This window comes from Trifolium pratense, linkage group LG2 (genome assembly GCF_020283565.1).
Source record: "Trifolium pratense cultivar HEN17-A07 linkage group LG2, ARS_RC_1.1, whole genome shotgun sequence".
Taxonomy (NCBI): domain Eukaryota; kingdom Viridiplantae; phylum Streptophyta; class Magnoliopsida; order Fabales; family Fabaceae; genus Trifolium; species Trifolium pratense.
In genome coordinates this window covers 32,076,193-32,092,019 of record NC_060060.1, presented here as the reverse complement: position 1 = coordinate 32,092,019, position 15,827 = coordinate 32,076,193, and the positions used below count along the sequence as shown (strand labels likewise).

The following is a 15,827-nucleotide window of genomic DNA, read 5'->3' as shown; positions in this document are numbered from 1 at the left end:
GATGCTTATAACATGTACAAGTCTTCATAGGCATTAATGCATGTGATAGGTTTTAGAATAGGACTAGAGCTAATATATTCATACATCTATTTCAAACTACAATGCAACTTTATTGTGGATTAATTAAAATAAAAATACAATCATCCATAAGCTGTGGCCTCATACACACTCCTCCTTGAGAAACCATAATAATGCACAAAAAGTTAATCGGTAACTTAGTTCGTAGTTATTAAACGTTTATATGGTCATTGTCTCCTCTCCTATATATCCGATAAAAAGTATAAGAAAATGTGACTGAGAGTATAAGAAATAAAGTTGGTATGTATAGTTGTTGTCACGTTAAATCATCTTTTGATGAAAATATGAAACTAGAGCTTATTACCGTCTCTATAATTTATTAGGCTTTGTTTATTTGTGAAAAATTAATATTCAAACGTCTAGTTTTTTTATAGGCATTACCAAGCAACCACTTATCTAAAGCACGGGATATTCGATCTTTGAAGTTCATTGTCAAGGATGTTGAAGCTAAGCTAGGGCCTTTTGAGGTTAGTGTTGAGCAAAAAAAGAATGCAGATACCACAAAAGATGAAAATGACAACAATACAAATATTGACAATGAACGAAGCACACATGCTTCAGATATGGTTATTCCACCCTCATCAAATAAAGTCGAAGTTAATGATGTCTCAACTATGCAAATTCCAGAGAATGATGGCAAGAGTGAAGAAATTGAACATAGTAACATTGAAACCAAGGGCAATGAAGAAATGATACAAACTTCAAGTGACAAGAGTGAAGAAAACGTTAATATTCAAACCAAAGGCTATGAAGAAATGATGCAAACTTCAAATCGCAAGAGTGGAGAAATTGAACATGGTAACATTGAAACCAAGGGCAATGAAGAAATGATACAAACTTCAAATGACAAGAGTGAAGAAAACATTAATATTGAAACCAACGGCAATGAAGAAATGATGCAAACTTCAAATGGTAAGAGTGGAGAAATTGAACATGGTAACATTGAAACCAAGGACAATGAAGAAATGAAAGAAACTTCAAATGGCAAGAGTGAGGAAATTGAACATAGTAACATTGAAACCAAAAGCAATGAAGAAATGATACAAACTCCAAATATTACAAAGCTACCTAGTGAAGCTGAAACCGAAGTTGGCCTTGTGAGGGAAGACATTACAAAGAATTATAACGATGTTGTCGCTAGTGAATTAAAATTTGAGGGCAGCGAAGAGAATACTCATAAAAGTATAGAAAAATCAACAAAAGAAATCAGTGACACAAATGAGGACCGCGTAAATAATAATAGTATAACAAACAAATTTATTGACGATGGTAACTTTGAAGATAGTGATAATGTACAAAATATACATAACTCAACAATGGAAATTGCGGGCAATGTAGAGAATAATGTCAAGAACAAAGATACGACAGAAGATGATAACTTAAAATAAATCACAAACTTCAAAAGTGTGAAGTATATCATATGAGATAAAGTTTCATTGTAACAAAAACAACACAAAATAATATCACAACATAGACATATATACTTTCAAACCAATTCATCATAGAAAACTAAAGATCGAAAACAAACTCCAAATAATGTTATTCTCTTTAACGATCAAAAGATGTCGTGTATGAGTTGCAAAGGCTATGGATGAATGATGTGCCATTAAAGGTTTGAGTGATTGGTTGGAGGTTATTTGCAAAATTGCCGGCACGACGACCAAAATGAGAGTTATAACAATCCTCATGAGTTATGTTATGCCTTTTGTTTTAGAGAGGTCGAGGACTTTAATCATCTGTTTTTCAAATGTTGCTTCAAGTAAAAGTGTGGAGGATTTTTGTTTAGTTGGATACAGGTGGATGATATTATTTTTGAAGAAAGGTCGAGTCATTTTATGTTGTTCGGTTCTTTGATAAAAAGCAATAAAGTGTTCAAAGTCTGTGCATTTGAGGTATTCATAATAATATTATGTTTATGGAACTATGACAAATTTGTCTTCTATTGTGAATCAAATTATGTTTATTTGTTGGTTTTGGTTGTTAGGTAGAATGAAGAATAATACCTCCTATGCTCTTATTGACTCATTTTTGACACGTGTGCATGATAGTTAAAATTTTAAAATATTTTTTAAATATTGATGTAAAAAAAAAAAGTGGGAGAGGATATTGGAAAGTGGATACAGTGATAGCGAAGGAGAAAGAAGGGCTTGGGAAAGTATGAGATGAGATATTTTTTGAATATATATATATAAAAATGAAAATAAATGTAAAAAAGTTTAGTTTAGTGAATAATAAAAAATAGTAAGAGGGAAAAGTGTTTCTGTGGAGTGGAGAGTAAAGTAGATTAATTGAATTTGCGATCATCATCAGCTTCACTCTCTCTCTGATCGTCTCGTCGGAATCGGAATCGGAATCACACAAAATGCAACTCCGCTGCTCTCATTCTCATCATCATCATCACTTTTAGTTCCTTCCTTCCTTCCTTCCTTCAGGTTGGTTATGGTTAGGTGCTTTTTTCATCTTTTATTTATTTTTCGATTATTATTATTAGATCTGATCTTTCTTTGCTACTTAATTATTTAATTTAATAGTAGTTTGTTTTTGATTGAATTTCAAAACATAACAGAGTTAGTTAGCGAGCGTTTGTGTTATGGCTTCTGCTAGCCTTGGAAATGGTGCTGGTGTCGGCAGTAGTTCCAGGTCTGCTGCTGCCTTAAGAGGTTCATCTAGTTCTGTTGATTGGCTTGGTAGAGAGATGCTTCAGATGAGGCTCAGAGACAAACTCAACCGTGTTGAAGACGATGACAATGACAATGACAATGATGATGGCAGAGAGAGTGAGCCTGATATCATTGATGGTGTGGGTGCTGAAACAGGACATGTAATAAGAACCAGTATCGGTGGTGGAAGAAACGGTCAATCTAAACAGGTATCAATTTTTTCTGGCTCATTTGTGGTTATTTATGGTGGTATGGTATCATCTTGTGTCATAATTGAACTATTCACAACTAATCAATTTTACTTTTCGACCTGACAGAATGTTAGTTATATCGCCGAACATGTAGTTGGGACGGGCTCTTTTGGCACTGTTTTTCAAGTGAGGCAGCAAAATTACTTAGTTTGCTTTTCATATCATATCATTTGCCAATGTCACAAACATTTTTTTTCTTTTCATTCTATTAATTATTAATTTATTTATTTATTTATGCTGTTATCAGGCAAAATGTAGAGAAACAGGAGAGATTGTTGCCATCAAGAAGGTTCTCCAGGACAAGCGTTACAAGAATAGAGAGTTACAAATTATGCAAATGCTGGACCATCCAAATATTGTTGCCCTGAGGCATTGTTTCTTTTCGACCACCGACAAAGAAGAGCTTTACTTGAATCTTGTACTTGAATATGTTCCTGAAACGGTGAATCGTGTTGCCAGGAACTATAGCAGGATTAATCAGCGAATGCCTTTAATATACGTGAAACTTTATACGTACCAGGTATCTAGTTGCTTGCTTCTTAGTTAGATTTGGGAATGGAAAGCTGGAAATACATTATACATATAAATAAGTTGCAGTGACACAAAATATTTGATGATTATTTATATAATAAATTACACACTGTCCATAGTAAGATATTTTAACAATAATATATGATCAGCCCATGAAAGCCTAACTCTTTTAATTCCTGTCTGATATTTTTCCTCAAATTCATATACTATATTTCTCAATTTTAGATTTATCTAATCTGAACAATTTGAGTTCAGGTTTCACACATCAAATTCTTTTTCAAAAGAATCATAAAAATATTAGAAACAAATTATAATGGATATCACCTTTTGCACATGGGTGATAGACTTTTAGAAGGAAAGGAAATAAAAGAAGTATGCAGTTTACACATTTCAAATCCCCTGTAGTTTTTTCACTTTTTGTCAGTTGATAAATTTCATTGATCTTGTCTGATTTTGGCTGCAGATATGCAGGGCACTTGCTTATATACATAATTGCATTGGCATCTGTCACCGTGACATCAAACCTCAGAACCTACTTGTAAGACATTATTTGAATAACTGTATTTTATGTTACACTGGATTCATTAAGTTTACTAAATACCTCATAATGAGCTTGTCTATTATGACATTGTTTTTTTGTATGCTAATATGGAAGTTTAAACATTTAACGCTCTCACATCAGTTGAAACCTAGACTGGAAGGAAATATTGCTGAGATGACCTCAAGCAAATAATTAACGGAAGATTATTTTTATAGCTATTTCAGTTCAATCTTCATTTTCGTTTTGGTGACGTGCTTGCCTGCTTGCTGCCACACACACACACCTGTCTGTTCCTTTTAAGGATAATAATATAATAATTATTATCATGTTGGCCAAATATTGAACTACAGGATTGGATTTAAATATAGTCCTTTTAAGGGGCATATCTGTTCATTATCATCGTCTTCTGGCAGTCATTTTGAAATTGCTTAACTCAGCTGGAAGATGATACTATATATACCATTATGCCTGTGTTTGCATCAGTTAGTCAGTTACTGTTGGTTGTTCTCAAATGTGTGTTCTCTTGCCAGGTGAACCCACACACCCATCAGCTGAAACTATGTGATTTTGGTAGTGCGAAAGTGTTGGTAAGATATAAAGCCAATTGAACTGATGGTTGATGGAAGTTAATTTTCTTCCCCTTAAGTTTCATTCCTGTTCTAATTCATCAGGTGAAAGGAGAACCTAATGTTTCGTATATCTGTTCAAGATACTATCGTGCCCCAGAACTTATATTTGGTGCGACTGAATATACAACTGCCATAGATATATGGTCAACTGGTTGTGTAATGGCTGAATTACTTCTTGGACAGGTGATTTGCCACTTTTCTTTCTCATTTCTTTGTTTTTTGTTGTCTTTCTTGTTCCCCTGAAATTCAACTTAAATTGCAGCCTTTGTTTCCTGGGGAGAGTGGAGTTGATCAGCTAGTTGAAATCATCAAGGTGAGGATTTACCTTACATGTTTTTCAATCAGTCTTGATTTGGCCATGCAAGAATTATGTAATCCTTTCATATTTAGTGAATGTGTGAACTATTTTGTCCAGACCTTATATGTACAATAAAGTTCAGTTGGTTCTGTCAGAAAGTATACATGTTTCGGGGAATTGGACTTGTTCCTATACATTCTGACTCAATGGAAGGGCTATATTTATTTTGATTTTGCGCAGTTATCTCTAGTCTTGATCGTAAAGATAATTCATAATTCTCAAAGCTTTATTATCTCTTCTTCGTTTGACTCTGATAGAGTAGAGAAAAGCAAATTTTACTTTAGAGATACAGTTTGTAGTTTAGATTTCTCTAATTCCTTTATTGTAATATTGATATATCAGTCTTGTAATCCACTTTTCCCCAAAGAAATCACAGAGAAATTACTCACCATTTTTTACTATTTCAGGTTTTGGGAACTCCTACCAGGGAGGAGATAAAGTGCATGAACCCAAATTATACTGAATTTAAGTTTCCCCAGATAAAACCTCATCCATGGCACAAGGTTTACTCTCTTGCGCTTTGCTTGCATTCTGATGTTTATTGTTAAATACTTGTAGTAATTTATAATCCAGAGTTAGGTTAATTGTTTTATGCTTATTCTTTGTTGGCAAGCTAGATTCTAATATATGTTGAGCCTGTATTTGTGCTATATGTTTTTCCAATTACACTTGTGCTAACGATGTTCATTTGATGGCATTTTCATGTTTTCTTATATGTGGTGAATTATGACTTATTAACGTTTAATATCTTGAATGTGTATTGTTCCCTGTGTGATCAAGAGAGATGGTTCTTTGAAAAAAGATAATGATGTTTCGTATAAATGCAAAGCATAATCCTTTCTAGAGTTGTATATTTGCTCCATATCCTGACAGTTTATTTTATTTTAGGTTTTTTGAAAAGATAATAAAAGTAGCATTCCTTCCTACTATTGTTCATTTTGGGTAATAAAAATGAAGATAGTATAGATGAAGTTGTGTACTTGTCTTCTTTGTGAGGGTTGTATTTTGATATTATTTTATCCGTGGGTGTTAGCACAGTGGTGATTGCTTCACATTGTAACCCAAAGGGACGGAGTTCAAGCCTCCACCCTCCCCTAAATAAATAATAATATTTCCCTTCCCCTATTTTTAAAAAATTAATAAATAAAAAAATATTATTTTAGTCTGACTTGTCTTTCTGAACTTTATGTGTCCTAGTTCCCTGTGCGGAGATGCTAGGAGAGCTGAACAATACTTTGTTAGAAGTCAAAATTGTTCTAGGTTTCTTTTTCAAAAATCATAGATAGGCATTAATGGGTGGGTTGAATTGACACTATTATAAATTAGTCCCAGTAATTCACATGGGTCCGAATCTATTCAGTTTGTGCAAATGCAAAAGAATCTGTGTATGTCCAGCCTTAATTACTTATAAAGATTCTTGTTTTGCAAGAGGGATTGACTACGGTATTATCCTGATTTGCTGCAGGTCTTTCAGAAACGTTTACCTCCGGAAGCAGTTGATCTTGTCTGTAGGTTCTTTCAGTACTCTCCTAATTTGAGATGCACTGCTGTAAGATTAACCTCCCCACCTTTTGTATTTGTACTTGTGTTTTCTATTCTTGCCTTGGATGTACAATTATTATTATTATAAAATTATTTGATGCTTGCCATATTGTGGCTGCAGTTGGAAGCATGCATTCACCCCTTCTTTGATGAATTGAGGGACCCAAGCACCCGCCTTCCCAATGGTCGCCCACTGCCTCCGCTGTTTAACTTTAAACCTCAGGGTGAGTCTAAGTACTATTATCTAGGTTCAGAGATGAGCACAATCTAAAATTGATGTTCTTAGAAATATAGCTCTATTTAAAGCAGTAAGCCAATAATCTAATTGCCATAACATTGGTGTGATTTGTTAGTAAAATGCGTTTCAAATGGTGCAGAACTTTCTGGTATTCCACCCGATGTCATCAACCGGCTTATTCCAGAACATGCTCGTAAACAGAACTTATTTATGGCTTTGCACACCTAGCAGTTTTATTTTTGTCCTCCCCTGTTGCCTACCTAGCAGCTGTAAATTATCGGGTGTATCTGAGAAAGAGTGCTACAGAAAGAGTTCCTAGGATTATATTTATAATATTATGATTCCCATTTTTTTTTCCTTTTTGTCAAAGGAGCTGTTTTCTATTCTTGCTCAGGAGTGAATGCTTTCATGTATATTTTATCTTATAGACCCATTTGGACATCTTTTCTTATATAGAACGAAACTTGATAGTGTTCATGATATAGTCAGTTTTATGTCTGAAATTGCTCCGCTGCATGACCATACTTTGTAATTTATGTCATGTGACTCTGGGAAAACTATCAGCTAGATCAACAATACAGCAACAACTATGCATTATCATATTAATTAAAGTGAGGTTGGCTATATGGACCAATCGACCAAATGAGACATTTTTTCAACATATTTGTTTGATATAATAATGAATATTTAATCGTGCCGGTAGACATATTCACAAGTTTAGCTCCTCCATACTTTGTGCGGTAATGTTAGCGGCAATGAATAATTGCAATTTTTTGGTAGTTAAACTTGTGAACACTATTTTATCTAGAGTTCGGATTTAAGTCAGTGACTTTAAACACTATAACTTGTATTCATAAAGTTACTACATCTTTGTTGGCTCCCTTGTAAATTAAAATTAATCTTACAATGATATATTATATATACCGGTAGCTGCGAAGTACTTTTTATATCAAATGAAAATTCAAAAATACTTCTAATTACTCAAACCTATTTTTCAATAAAGTAATTATTGTATCAACAACCAAAATAGGAAATAATTAACTCTAAAAGATTTTTCAAGTGACTATGTTTCATTATTATTATTATTATTATTATTATTATTATTATTATTATATTTTAGAAAATCTACGACGCTTTTTTGGAAGTGTTGGCCTTATACTCATATCAATGTAAGAAATGAATATTCCAATTGAAATTTGACAATAAAAATGATTTGCTTGTAGGGTTAGCCCTCTATATTGTGGTTAATGTTTTGTTTTAAAATGGATAATATTAGTAGTTAGTAATTATTATTGTTAATTTTTTGCTGTAAATGATAATCGAATCTCTGATCTCCTTACTATATTTTACCCTATGTGTCATCTACTCGTCACCACTCCATCTCATAACTTATTTTAAAAGTATGAGTGAATAGAGAAAGTTTTAAGTGGAGACAACAAAATTTTGATCTCAGGTCACACATACATAACTAATAAAAGGTAGAAAAAATTTAATAAAATAATGTGTATTTATAAATAATTAAATTATATAAATAAATTTTGAGGTGAGTGTGACCAAATATGGTCTAAATAATATGTGACTATTTATTATCGAATGAATAAGCATATGAAGCATCGAAATTAAATTACAACAATTCAGATTGAATTAAATTACAACAATTAAAAATAAAAAATAAATAAATTAGATAACGTTGATACTATGTTCTCTAACTCACCCCCTCACTTCCTCTTCCTCTTCAAACAATACAAAGTTTCTCAACAATTTGCTGATTGAGTTTCTTTACCGATTCAAGTTAAAGTTGCTCCCCAAATTAGGGTTAGGGTTAGTGTTAGTGTTTCATCTTCTTCCCCATGGCTTCCTCCTCCTCCACTGCTCAAATCCACGGTGGTCTCGGTTTCTCTTCACTCAAAAAACCCAATTCCAGAACCCTATTCTTCGGCCAACGTCCCAATGCTTCCTTCCCCCGAGCACCATTCCCTAAATTGACTTCCAAAACCACCTTCAGGAAGGGTTTCACTTTAAGAGTTGTCAATGAGAAAGTCGTTGGTATCGATTTGGGAACCACCAATTCCGCCGTAGCCGCCATGGAAGGTGGAAAACCTACTATCATTACTAACGCTGAAGGTCAGAGAACAACTCCCTCCGTTGTTGCTTACACAAAGAACGCCGACAGGTTGGTAGGTCAAATTGCCAAGCGTCAGGCTGTCGTCAATCCCGAGAACACCTTCTTCTCCGTCAAGAGGTTCATCGGAAGGAAGATGTCTGAGGTCGATGAAGAGTCAAAGCAGGTCTCTTACAGAGTCATCAGAGACGATAACGGCAATGTCAAACTCGATTGCCCTGCTATTGGTAAATCTTTTGCAGCCGAAGAAATTTCTGCCCAGGTAGATTGATTTCATCAAATTTTTCTTCATTTCTGTCTGTTGTATTCATATGTATGCTTTGTTAGTTGTCTGATATTTCATTTGATGATATATACATATAGGTTTTGAGGAAGCTTGTTGATGATGCTTCAAAGTTTTTGAATGATAAAGTAACTAAGGCTGTAGTAACTGTCCCTGCATATTTCAATGATTCACAAAGAACTGCTACCAAGGATGCTGGTAGGATTGCTGGTCTTGAAGTTCTTCGAATTATCAATGAACCAACTGCTGCATCCTTGGCTTATGGTTTTGAAAGGAAAAACAATGAAACCATCTTGGTGTTTGACCTTGGTGGTGGTACTTTTGATGTCTCAGGTATTGGAACCCACTCCTGTTGTCTTGCTTTTCGTTTTTTATTTGATAGGTTTTGAGACAATGTAGTAGGCTGATTTGCATTGAATTTTGTTTCAGTGCTTGAGGTCGGTGACGGAGTTTTTGAAGTTCTGTCTACATCTGGTGATACACACTTGGGTGGTGATGATTTTGATAAGGTTGGTTGGACTTGTTTTTCCTTACTTTGGTACTATTTAATAATTATAAATGTATTGATGAACATGTGTTTACTAACTGTTTTTTATTTTCATCTGTTTGATATAGAGGGTTGTTGATTGGTTGGCTGGAGACTTCAAGAGAGATGAAGGTATTGACCTTTTGAAAGACAAACAAGCTCTTCAGCGACTTACTGAGACAGCCGAGAAAGCAAAAATGGAGCTTTCATCATTGACTCAAACAAACATCAGGTACTTCAACCTACACTTTTTTCTCCTACTTTATGACTGTATTGTGCAAATCACTGAGCTGATAATATCTGTGTTTTCAGTTTGCCGTTCATAACTGCCACAGCAGATGGCCCCAAACACATTGAGACAACTCTTACAAGGGCTAAATTTGAAGAATTGTGTTCAGATCTTCTTGACAGGTAATGATAACATAATGAATTTATTGTAGCTCTATTGCAAAAGCTGATATAGTAACTAATGTTTGTATGAATTGTGTTTCAGACTCAAGACACCGGTGGAAAATTCATTGAGGGATGCAAAGCTCTCAATTAAGGATATTGACGAGGTGATTCTTGTTGGTGGATCAACACGGATTCCTGCTGTTCAGGAGCTTGTAAAGAAGTTGATTGGCAAGGACCCAAATGTCACCGTTAATCCAGATGAAGTGGTTGCTCTTGGAGCTGCAGTTCAGGTAGGGTTAGCTGTTCTCATCAAGGAACTGATCGATTCTTGTATTTTTTTTTTCCGATTTCAATTGAGTTGTAGGGTAGCGGGAGAGAGTGCTGTTTAAATCAAGAGTGTTATTCAAAAGTTTGTTGATTATGCTCATCATTTGTAATTTTGGATTTGATTTTAGGCTGGTGTCTTGGCTGGAGATGTCAGTGACATTGTGCTGTTGGATGTTACTCCATTGTCCTTGGGTTTGGAAACTCTTGGTGGTGTGATGACAAAAATTATTCCTCGAAACACTACCCTTCCCACCTCAAAATCAGAGGTTTTCTCCACTGCTGCTGATGGACAGACCAGTGTAGAAATCAATGTCCTTCAGGGTGAGAGAGAATTTGTTAGGGACAATAAATCTGTTGGTAGCTTCCGCTTGGATGGTATCCCTCCTGCTCCTCGTGGGGTTCCTCAAATTGAGGTGAAATTCGACATTGATGCAAATGGCATTCTGTCGGTTGCTGCCATAGACAAGGGCACCGGGAAGAAACAGGATATTACCATTACCGGGGCCAGCACCTTGCCTGGTGATGAGGTATCTTCTATAACTTTCATTCATTTGTATAAACTAGTAACAGACCCGTGCTATTGCACGGGTCAAACGGTAATGCGACATTAGTTGATATATGTATAACAGTTCTAACTTAGGTGAAGATTTATGTATAATAGTTCTAACATAGCATGAATGTAAAGATGTTGAATAAAGAAGTTCTTAACATATAAAAGGAAAATGTCCAAAATGGCAAAATGCTAATTAAACTAAATTATAGAAATAGTTCATTAAGTAGCAAATGCTTACAGCATATTACGCAGATACAAACATGAAATTCCAAGTTTCAGATTACATACCAACTAATTCATAGCATGACATAACGCAGAATAGCTAATAGATAGTTATAAAGTTGATCAACCAGACTTGACATATATCAGAAGCATTAGTTATTATAGAATAAAAGTCAGACTTTGCAATGTTGCAAACAGGATTGGAGATATCAGTTGCTAGTTCTGGCACGAACAATATTCACATGCATAATAAGTGAATACTTTGAAAGGCATAAAGAGAAATATATGCATGATAAGTGAATACTTTGAAAGGCAGAACACAAATATATAGCAATTCAGATAAAAATGAAATGAGTAAAATAACAAACTATGATACTTTGAAATGATTTCTTTAAATAAGCTTCAACTAATTACAAAATTAACCAATTCTTAATTTCTTATATTGTATTGATAAGTGAATACTTTGAAAGGCATAACACAATTATATAGCAATTCTTATATTGTATTGATGTTCTGTAATATTTATCTGCGTACTACTTGCATGATTTTGTGAATGACTCTGGCTTATGATTATGGACCATTTGATGTTGGAACTTGGAAGCTGTTCTGAAGCGTATGATAATCTCTTAAATGATATACAGGTTGAGAGGATGGTCAAGGAGGCAGAGAGATTTTCAAAGGAGGACAAGGAGAAGAGGGATGCCATAGACACCAAGAACCAAGCGGACTCTGTTGTCTACCAGACTGAGAAGCAATTGAAAGAGCTAGGAGAGAAGGTTCCTGGCCCTGTGAAAGAAAAGGTGGAAGCTAAACTGGGAGAGCTTAAGGATGCTATTTCAGGTGGTTCAACCCAAACTATCAAAGATGCCATGGCTGCCCTCAATCAGGAAGTTATGCAGCTTGGCCAGTCTCTATATAACCAACCTGGAGCTGCAGGCCCAGCAGGACCTACACCACCTGGTGGCGAGTCTGGTCCATCAGAATCATCAGGCAAGGGACCTGATGGGGACGTGATTGATGCCGATTTTACCGACTCTAAATGAGTTATAGAGATTATTCAATAGGATTATTTTTATTTTATGCTTCTTTTGTGCTAAATTCGTAGTGATTTTTGTCAATGGAGACGTTTCTGTACCTTTGGAAAGTTTTGTCTGTGAAATACAGGGTATATTGTGTGGATGAAATGAAATTTACAGGCTGAAAATGTCCTAATTTGATGAGAAAATGAAGATGATTTTACTGTTGCCTAAGGGATGTTTGCATGTTTTTAAATAGGGATGATAGTAAAACTTTGTATAATGTTGTGTTGGCTTAGCCATTAGATTAAGCATATTAAAACCCCAGATGTAGAAGTGACAAAACCACAAAATAAGGGGAAGGTGTGGTGCCCAACATATAAACAACCAATTCTCAATCATAAGAATGGAAGTAGTAGTATAAGTCTACAATTTTCAACCACTATACCTAGTTTGGAAGCAAATAAAATGAAAAACTTTATTTACAATTAACTGATTTACAAATTGATACCCTTTTGTTCTAATATATATATACCAATGAAAGAATGTAGTTAGTTAGTTGAGAGAGGTTAAGGGGAATGAAGTGTGATAGTCATTCCCATATAGACATTTTGGGACTTCGGGGGACGGAGTGAACTCTTTCAACCTTAATATGACCAGCAGAGTCATCATGGTAGGCATAAGCTTTATGGGGTCTGTTTGCAGTGGAGTAATAGTAATTACCACCCCTACTGCTGCTAGTGTTACTACTTAAATTATTATTATTATCTATCATCATATTCATATTCCATGGAGATGACCTTCCCATCCCCATTCCTATCCCTTGTTCTTGTATGGGTCTATATCCAACAAGAGGGGGGTGGTGGTGATAATGATGACAACTACTACTTTTTTGTAAAGAATGATTATTACTACTACAAACACCATGATCAACCGGCTGCAGTGATGCTTGTGTATTGTTGCTGCTGGTGCTTGTTAGGTTCGATAGACTTGGAGAGCTTCTCACTCTTTGCATTGTATTACTCTGCTGTAACTGCTGCAAACCGGTGTGGAAGGGCGATTCTGCGTTAGTATGTCCATCTGGGGAGGTTGATTTTGGTGAAGAACATGCAGAGTGCGGCGCATACTTAGACCTGGGGCTTGTCCGCCGGACTATTCCATTGATGGCATCAAGGTAACGTTGCTCTAACCAATATGGTTCAACAGATAGAACTGGATGTGGTGCTGCTGGTTGCCCTTGCATTTGAATCTGTGTGTCAACCAAAAGCGCCTTTGAAGGGAATAGAAATGTGCGAAGCAGTGGGGATCCACTGGTCCCGTGGCGATCATGTTCCTCAATCATGTGCTTCAGATCCTCATCTGTTCTAACTGTTACCAATGCATCAAGTTCTTCTGGGATCACCTGGTACTTGAACACCACCTCTCCATCAACCATGCCATTCACCTTCTTCATCATCTCTGGTAATATTTACATTGTTATTACACAAACAAAACATTCATATTCTTTTTTCATTCTGAATTTGACACAGAGAAAGAAAGGAATATAATGTTACCTGAGAAAGTGACGTCACGAGGGACACAGACGACGCGAGTCTCGCCACCGACATACTTAAGGACCCCATCGGAGGGTCTTGGAAGAACCTTTCCGCCGTAACTGCAAAGGAATTTTACTTTATTCTTCGGAGACTCATCGCCTGTTTTCTCCATCTATTCTTGTTTCTTTGTCTACCGCTCAAAAGTATAATAATGGAGAGTGATTTTGGGATCAAAGAGAAGGATATAGAATTATAGATAGATAGATAGATAGATAGATAGATAGACAGATTAGATTAGATTAGATCATAGGAATGGATAAATTTAGTTTGCTATTTCTGTTCTTTCGCCTTTTTTCCTGTTTATTATTAGTATTCTTTTCTTCTCTTTTATTTTCTCTCAATTCAACTTCTAATAGCTTCTCCTCCCAAGAAAACTGAATTGACATTTGACGTGGAAACTATTTTCTCATATCTGATTTACTGTTTTACCCTTTGACTGATTTTATTTTGATTCTTTTCTTTCTTTGTTAGTACTACTAATAATAATTAACAGAATTGGCATTGCATTGCATTGCATTGCATTGGTACTATTATTATCTCTGTCATTATTCTTGTCCGCACAGACAAAGCTGCGATAATTTTTTTACCAATGGACAGATCTGATTGCAATTGCAACGCAAATTCAAACGTAAAACATTGTTCTGATTATTATTATTATTATTACCATATCATTGGATTCCAATTCCAGACGAGGCGGCATTATTGGATGGATACTGTTTTCCTTGCCGTGGTACAATGAATGATACTAGCTAGCTACTATTTACTACTAGATTCGATTCCATATCCAATTGAAGAAGCTTTCTATGCTTTACAATCAATCACTTCAAATATGTCATTGCCCTTGTCGTGGTGTGTGTTAATTCAACCACTTACTCTTTCTTCTGCATCTTTTTTTTTTGTGTCACTTGCAAGTTCATTCATACCTTATATATTATTTCGTCAAGGAACTGCAAGTCATTGGATTTAATTACTAACACTCTTATATGATTATATATTAAGCAAATTTGCAAACACAACAAATCTTGATCATGCGATCCATCTACACATGTCTGGTACTATGGCTGACTAACCGTGATTTCGACAAAACAAAAGTAACAGTGATATCAAAGATGCACTTATTGTTTGGTGATGTGAGACCATAATAAAATATGATTTTGCTTTTTACTAGTAATAATTAACACAGACTAGTACTTGGAGATTCTGCAAAATTGTACATACTTGAATTATGATTATTATGTAAAAGAAACATTTGCACAAAAAAAGGAATAAACTCCTGAACAAACAACATTTAATTCCAGATTGAAGCTCATTCATTCATTCATTCATTATTCAGGAATATAATAATAATAATAATATAATTAGAGGACTACTAGTAGTACTAATGAAGTAGCTAGAGTCCAAACAGGCGCTTACAGGCTTTAAGGATCTTGCCTCTTCTTCCCCTCCTGTTAGTTTTGTTGTTTGGTGCATCATCTATGTTTATGTCTTCGTCGTCTGATGGTATTGACATGCTCTGGTCATGGATCCTACAGTACCTGTCTGTAACTGATGAAGATCTTGTGACTGAAAATGCCCTCTTGATTGTTGCCTGAAACCCAGAGGGTGAAGGAGAAGAAGCAGAAACCGAACAGCTCCTACCCAGTATGACCCCAAATCTCTGTCCTTGAGTTTGAGTGGGAGAAGAATTATGATTAATATTAGGTTTTTGTTGAATATGGTTGGAGGGTGGTTGCTCGAGTTGAGTGTTGTTACTCCTTGGTGTTTGAGGAGGAGCAGGAAATTCAGAAAAATCAATGGATCTTGATTTGTGGGTGGTAGTAGTAGTAGTAGTAGTAGTAGAACCAATCTTGGAATAAGCATTCATCATTATTTTGTGATATTGTAAAATAATAATAATATATTGGCGGTCTTGCTAGCTAGAGTGAGTGAAGGAGGAAGGATATCATATGCAGCAAGCAAGCA

General features: G+C 35.2%; 5 protein-coding genes across 6 annotated transcripts; 3 read left to right on the top strand and 2 right to left on the bottom strand.

The window, feature by feature from the left end:
* The first annotated feature begins 191 nt into the window (after positions 1 to 191).
* Positions 192 to 1,466, top strand: LOC123904562 (S-antigen protein-like). Its single transcript, XM_045954211.1, has 2 exons — positions 192 to 218; positions 453 to 1,466. Exons 1-2 carry the CDS (start codon positions 192 to 194, stop codon positions 1,464 to 1,466), a joined length of 1,041 nt encoding a protein of 346 aa, XP_045810167.1.
* A 1,202-nt stretch (positions 1,467 to 2,668) lies between these two features.
* On the top strand, positions 2,669 to 7,308 carry LOC123910499 (shaggy-related protein kinase kappa). The gene is made up of 11 exons (XM_045961615.1): positions 2,669 to 2,947; positions 3,056 to 3,115; positions 3,237 to 3,509; positions 3,984 to 4,058; positions 4,592 to 4,648; positions 4,733 to 4,873; positions 4,953 to 5,003; positions 5,456 to 5,551; positions 6,514 to 6,597; positions 6,712 to 6,814; positions 6,968 to 7,308. Exons 1-11 carry the CDS (start codon positions 2,669 to 2,671, stop codon positions 7,054 to 7,056), a joined length of 1,308 nt encoding a protein of 435 aa, XP_045817571.1. The 3' UTR covers positions 7,057 to 7,308.
* A 1,132-nt stretch (positions 7,309 to 8,440) lies between these two features.
* On the top strand, positions 8,441 to 12,504 carry LOC123910495 (stromal 70 kDa heat shock-related protein, chloroplastic). Its single transcript, XM_045961611.1, has 8 exons — positions 8,441 to 9,212; positions 9,314 to 9,566; positions 9,663 to 9,742; positions 9,849 to 9,991; positions 10,072 to 10,170; positions 10,253 to 10,442; positions 10,608 to 11,006; positions 11,896 to 12,504. The coding sequence occupies exons 1-8, from the start codon at positions 8,679 to 8,681 to the stop codon at positions 12,295 to 12,297; spliced, it is 2,100 nt and encodes a 699-aa protein (XP_045817567.1). The 5' UTR covers positions 8,441 to 8,678; the 3' UTR covers positions 12,298 to 12,504.
* LOC123910496 lies at positions 12,363 to 15,405 on the bottom strand. Of its 2 annotated transcripts, none has more exons than XM_045961613.1 (3): positions 15,279 to 15,405; positions 13,824 to 13,995; positions 12,363 to 13,728 (listed from the first exon to the last, which is right to left on the bottom strand). In XM_045961613.1, the coding sequence occupies exons 2-3, from the start codon at positions 13,975 to 13,977 to the stop codon at positions 12,863 to 12,865; spliced, it is 1,020 nt and encodes a 339-aa protein (XP_045817569.1). In that variant the 5' UTR covers positions 13,978 to 13,995; positions 15,279 to 15,405; the 3' UTR covers positions 12,363 to 12,862. The 2 variants fall into 2 exon arrangements, with proteins under 2 accessions (XP_045817569.1, XP_045817568.1); XM_045961612.1 differs by having other exon boundaries at positions 13,824 to 14,812; positions 15,279 to 15,381.
* On the bottom strand, positions 14,765 to 15,732 carry LOC123910498. The gene has a single exon (XM_045961614.1). The coding sequence runs from the start codon at positions 15,730 to 15,732 to the stop codon at positions 15,256 to 15,258; it is 477 nt and encodes a 158-aa protein (XP_045817570.1). The 3' UTR covers positions 14,765 to 15,255.
* Positions 15,733 to 15,827: the final 95 nt, after the last annotated feature.

Excerpts from the sequence above, each read along its gene's own strand:
- LOC123904562 (XM_045954211.1), top strand. The coding sequence starts at position 192 with ATGCACAAAAAGTTAATCGGTAACTTA. Across the intron at positions 219-452 it reads AAAAGTTAATCGGTAACTTA|GCATTACCAAGCAACCACTT; the intron begins GTTCGTAGTTAT and ends GTTTTTTTATAG.
- LOC123910499 (XM_045961615.1), top strand. The coding sequence starts at position 2,669 with ATGGCTTCTGCTAGCCTTGGAAATGGTGCTGGTGTCGGCAGTAGTTCC. Across the intron at positions 4,874-4,952 it reads CTGAATTACTTCTTGGACAG|CCTTTGTTTCCTGGGGAGAG; the intron begins GTGATTTGCCAC and ends CTTAAATTGCAG. Across the intron at positions 6,815-6,967 it reads GTTTAACTTTAAACCTCAGG|AACTTTCTGGTATTCCACCC; the intron begins GTGAGTCTAAGT and ends CAAATGGTGCAG.
- LOC123910495 (XM_045961611.1), top strand. The coding sequence starts at position 8,679 with ATGGCTTCCTCCTCCTCCACTGCTCAAATCCACGGTGGTCTCGGTTTC. Across the intron at positions 9,213-9,313 it reads CCGAAGAAATTTCTGCCCAG|GTTTTGAGGAAGCTTGTTGA; the intron begins GTAGATTGATTT and ends ATATACATATAG. Across the intron at positions 9,743-9,848 it reads GTGGTGATGATTTTGATAAG|AGGGTTGTTGATTGGTTGGC; the intron begins GTTGGTTGGACT and ends TGTTTGATATAG.
- LOC123910496 (XM_045961613.1), bottom strand. The coding sequence starts at position 13,977 with ATGGAGAAAACAGGCGATGAGTCTCCGAAGAATAAAGTAAAATTCCTT. Across the intron at positions 13,729-13,823 it reads TCGTGACGTCACTTTCTCAG|AGATGATGAAGAAGGTGAAT; the intron begins GTAACATTATAT and ends AAATATTACCAG.
- LOC123910498 (XM_045961614.1), bottom strand. The coding sequence starts at position 15,732 with ATGATGAATGCTTATTCCAAGATTGGTTCTACTACTACTACTACTACT.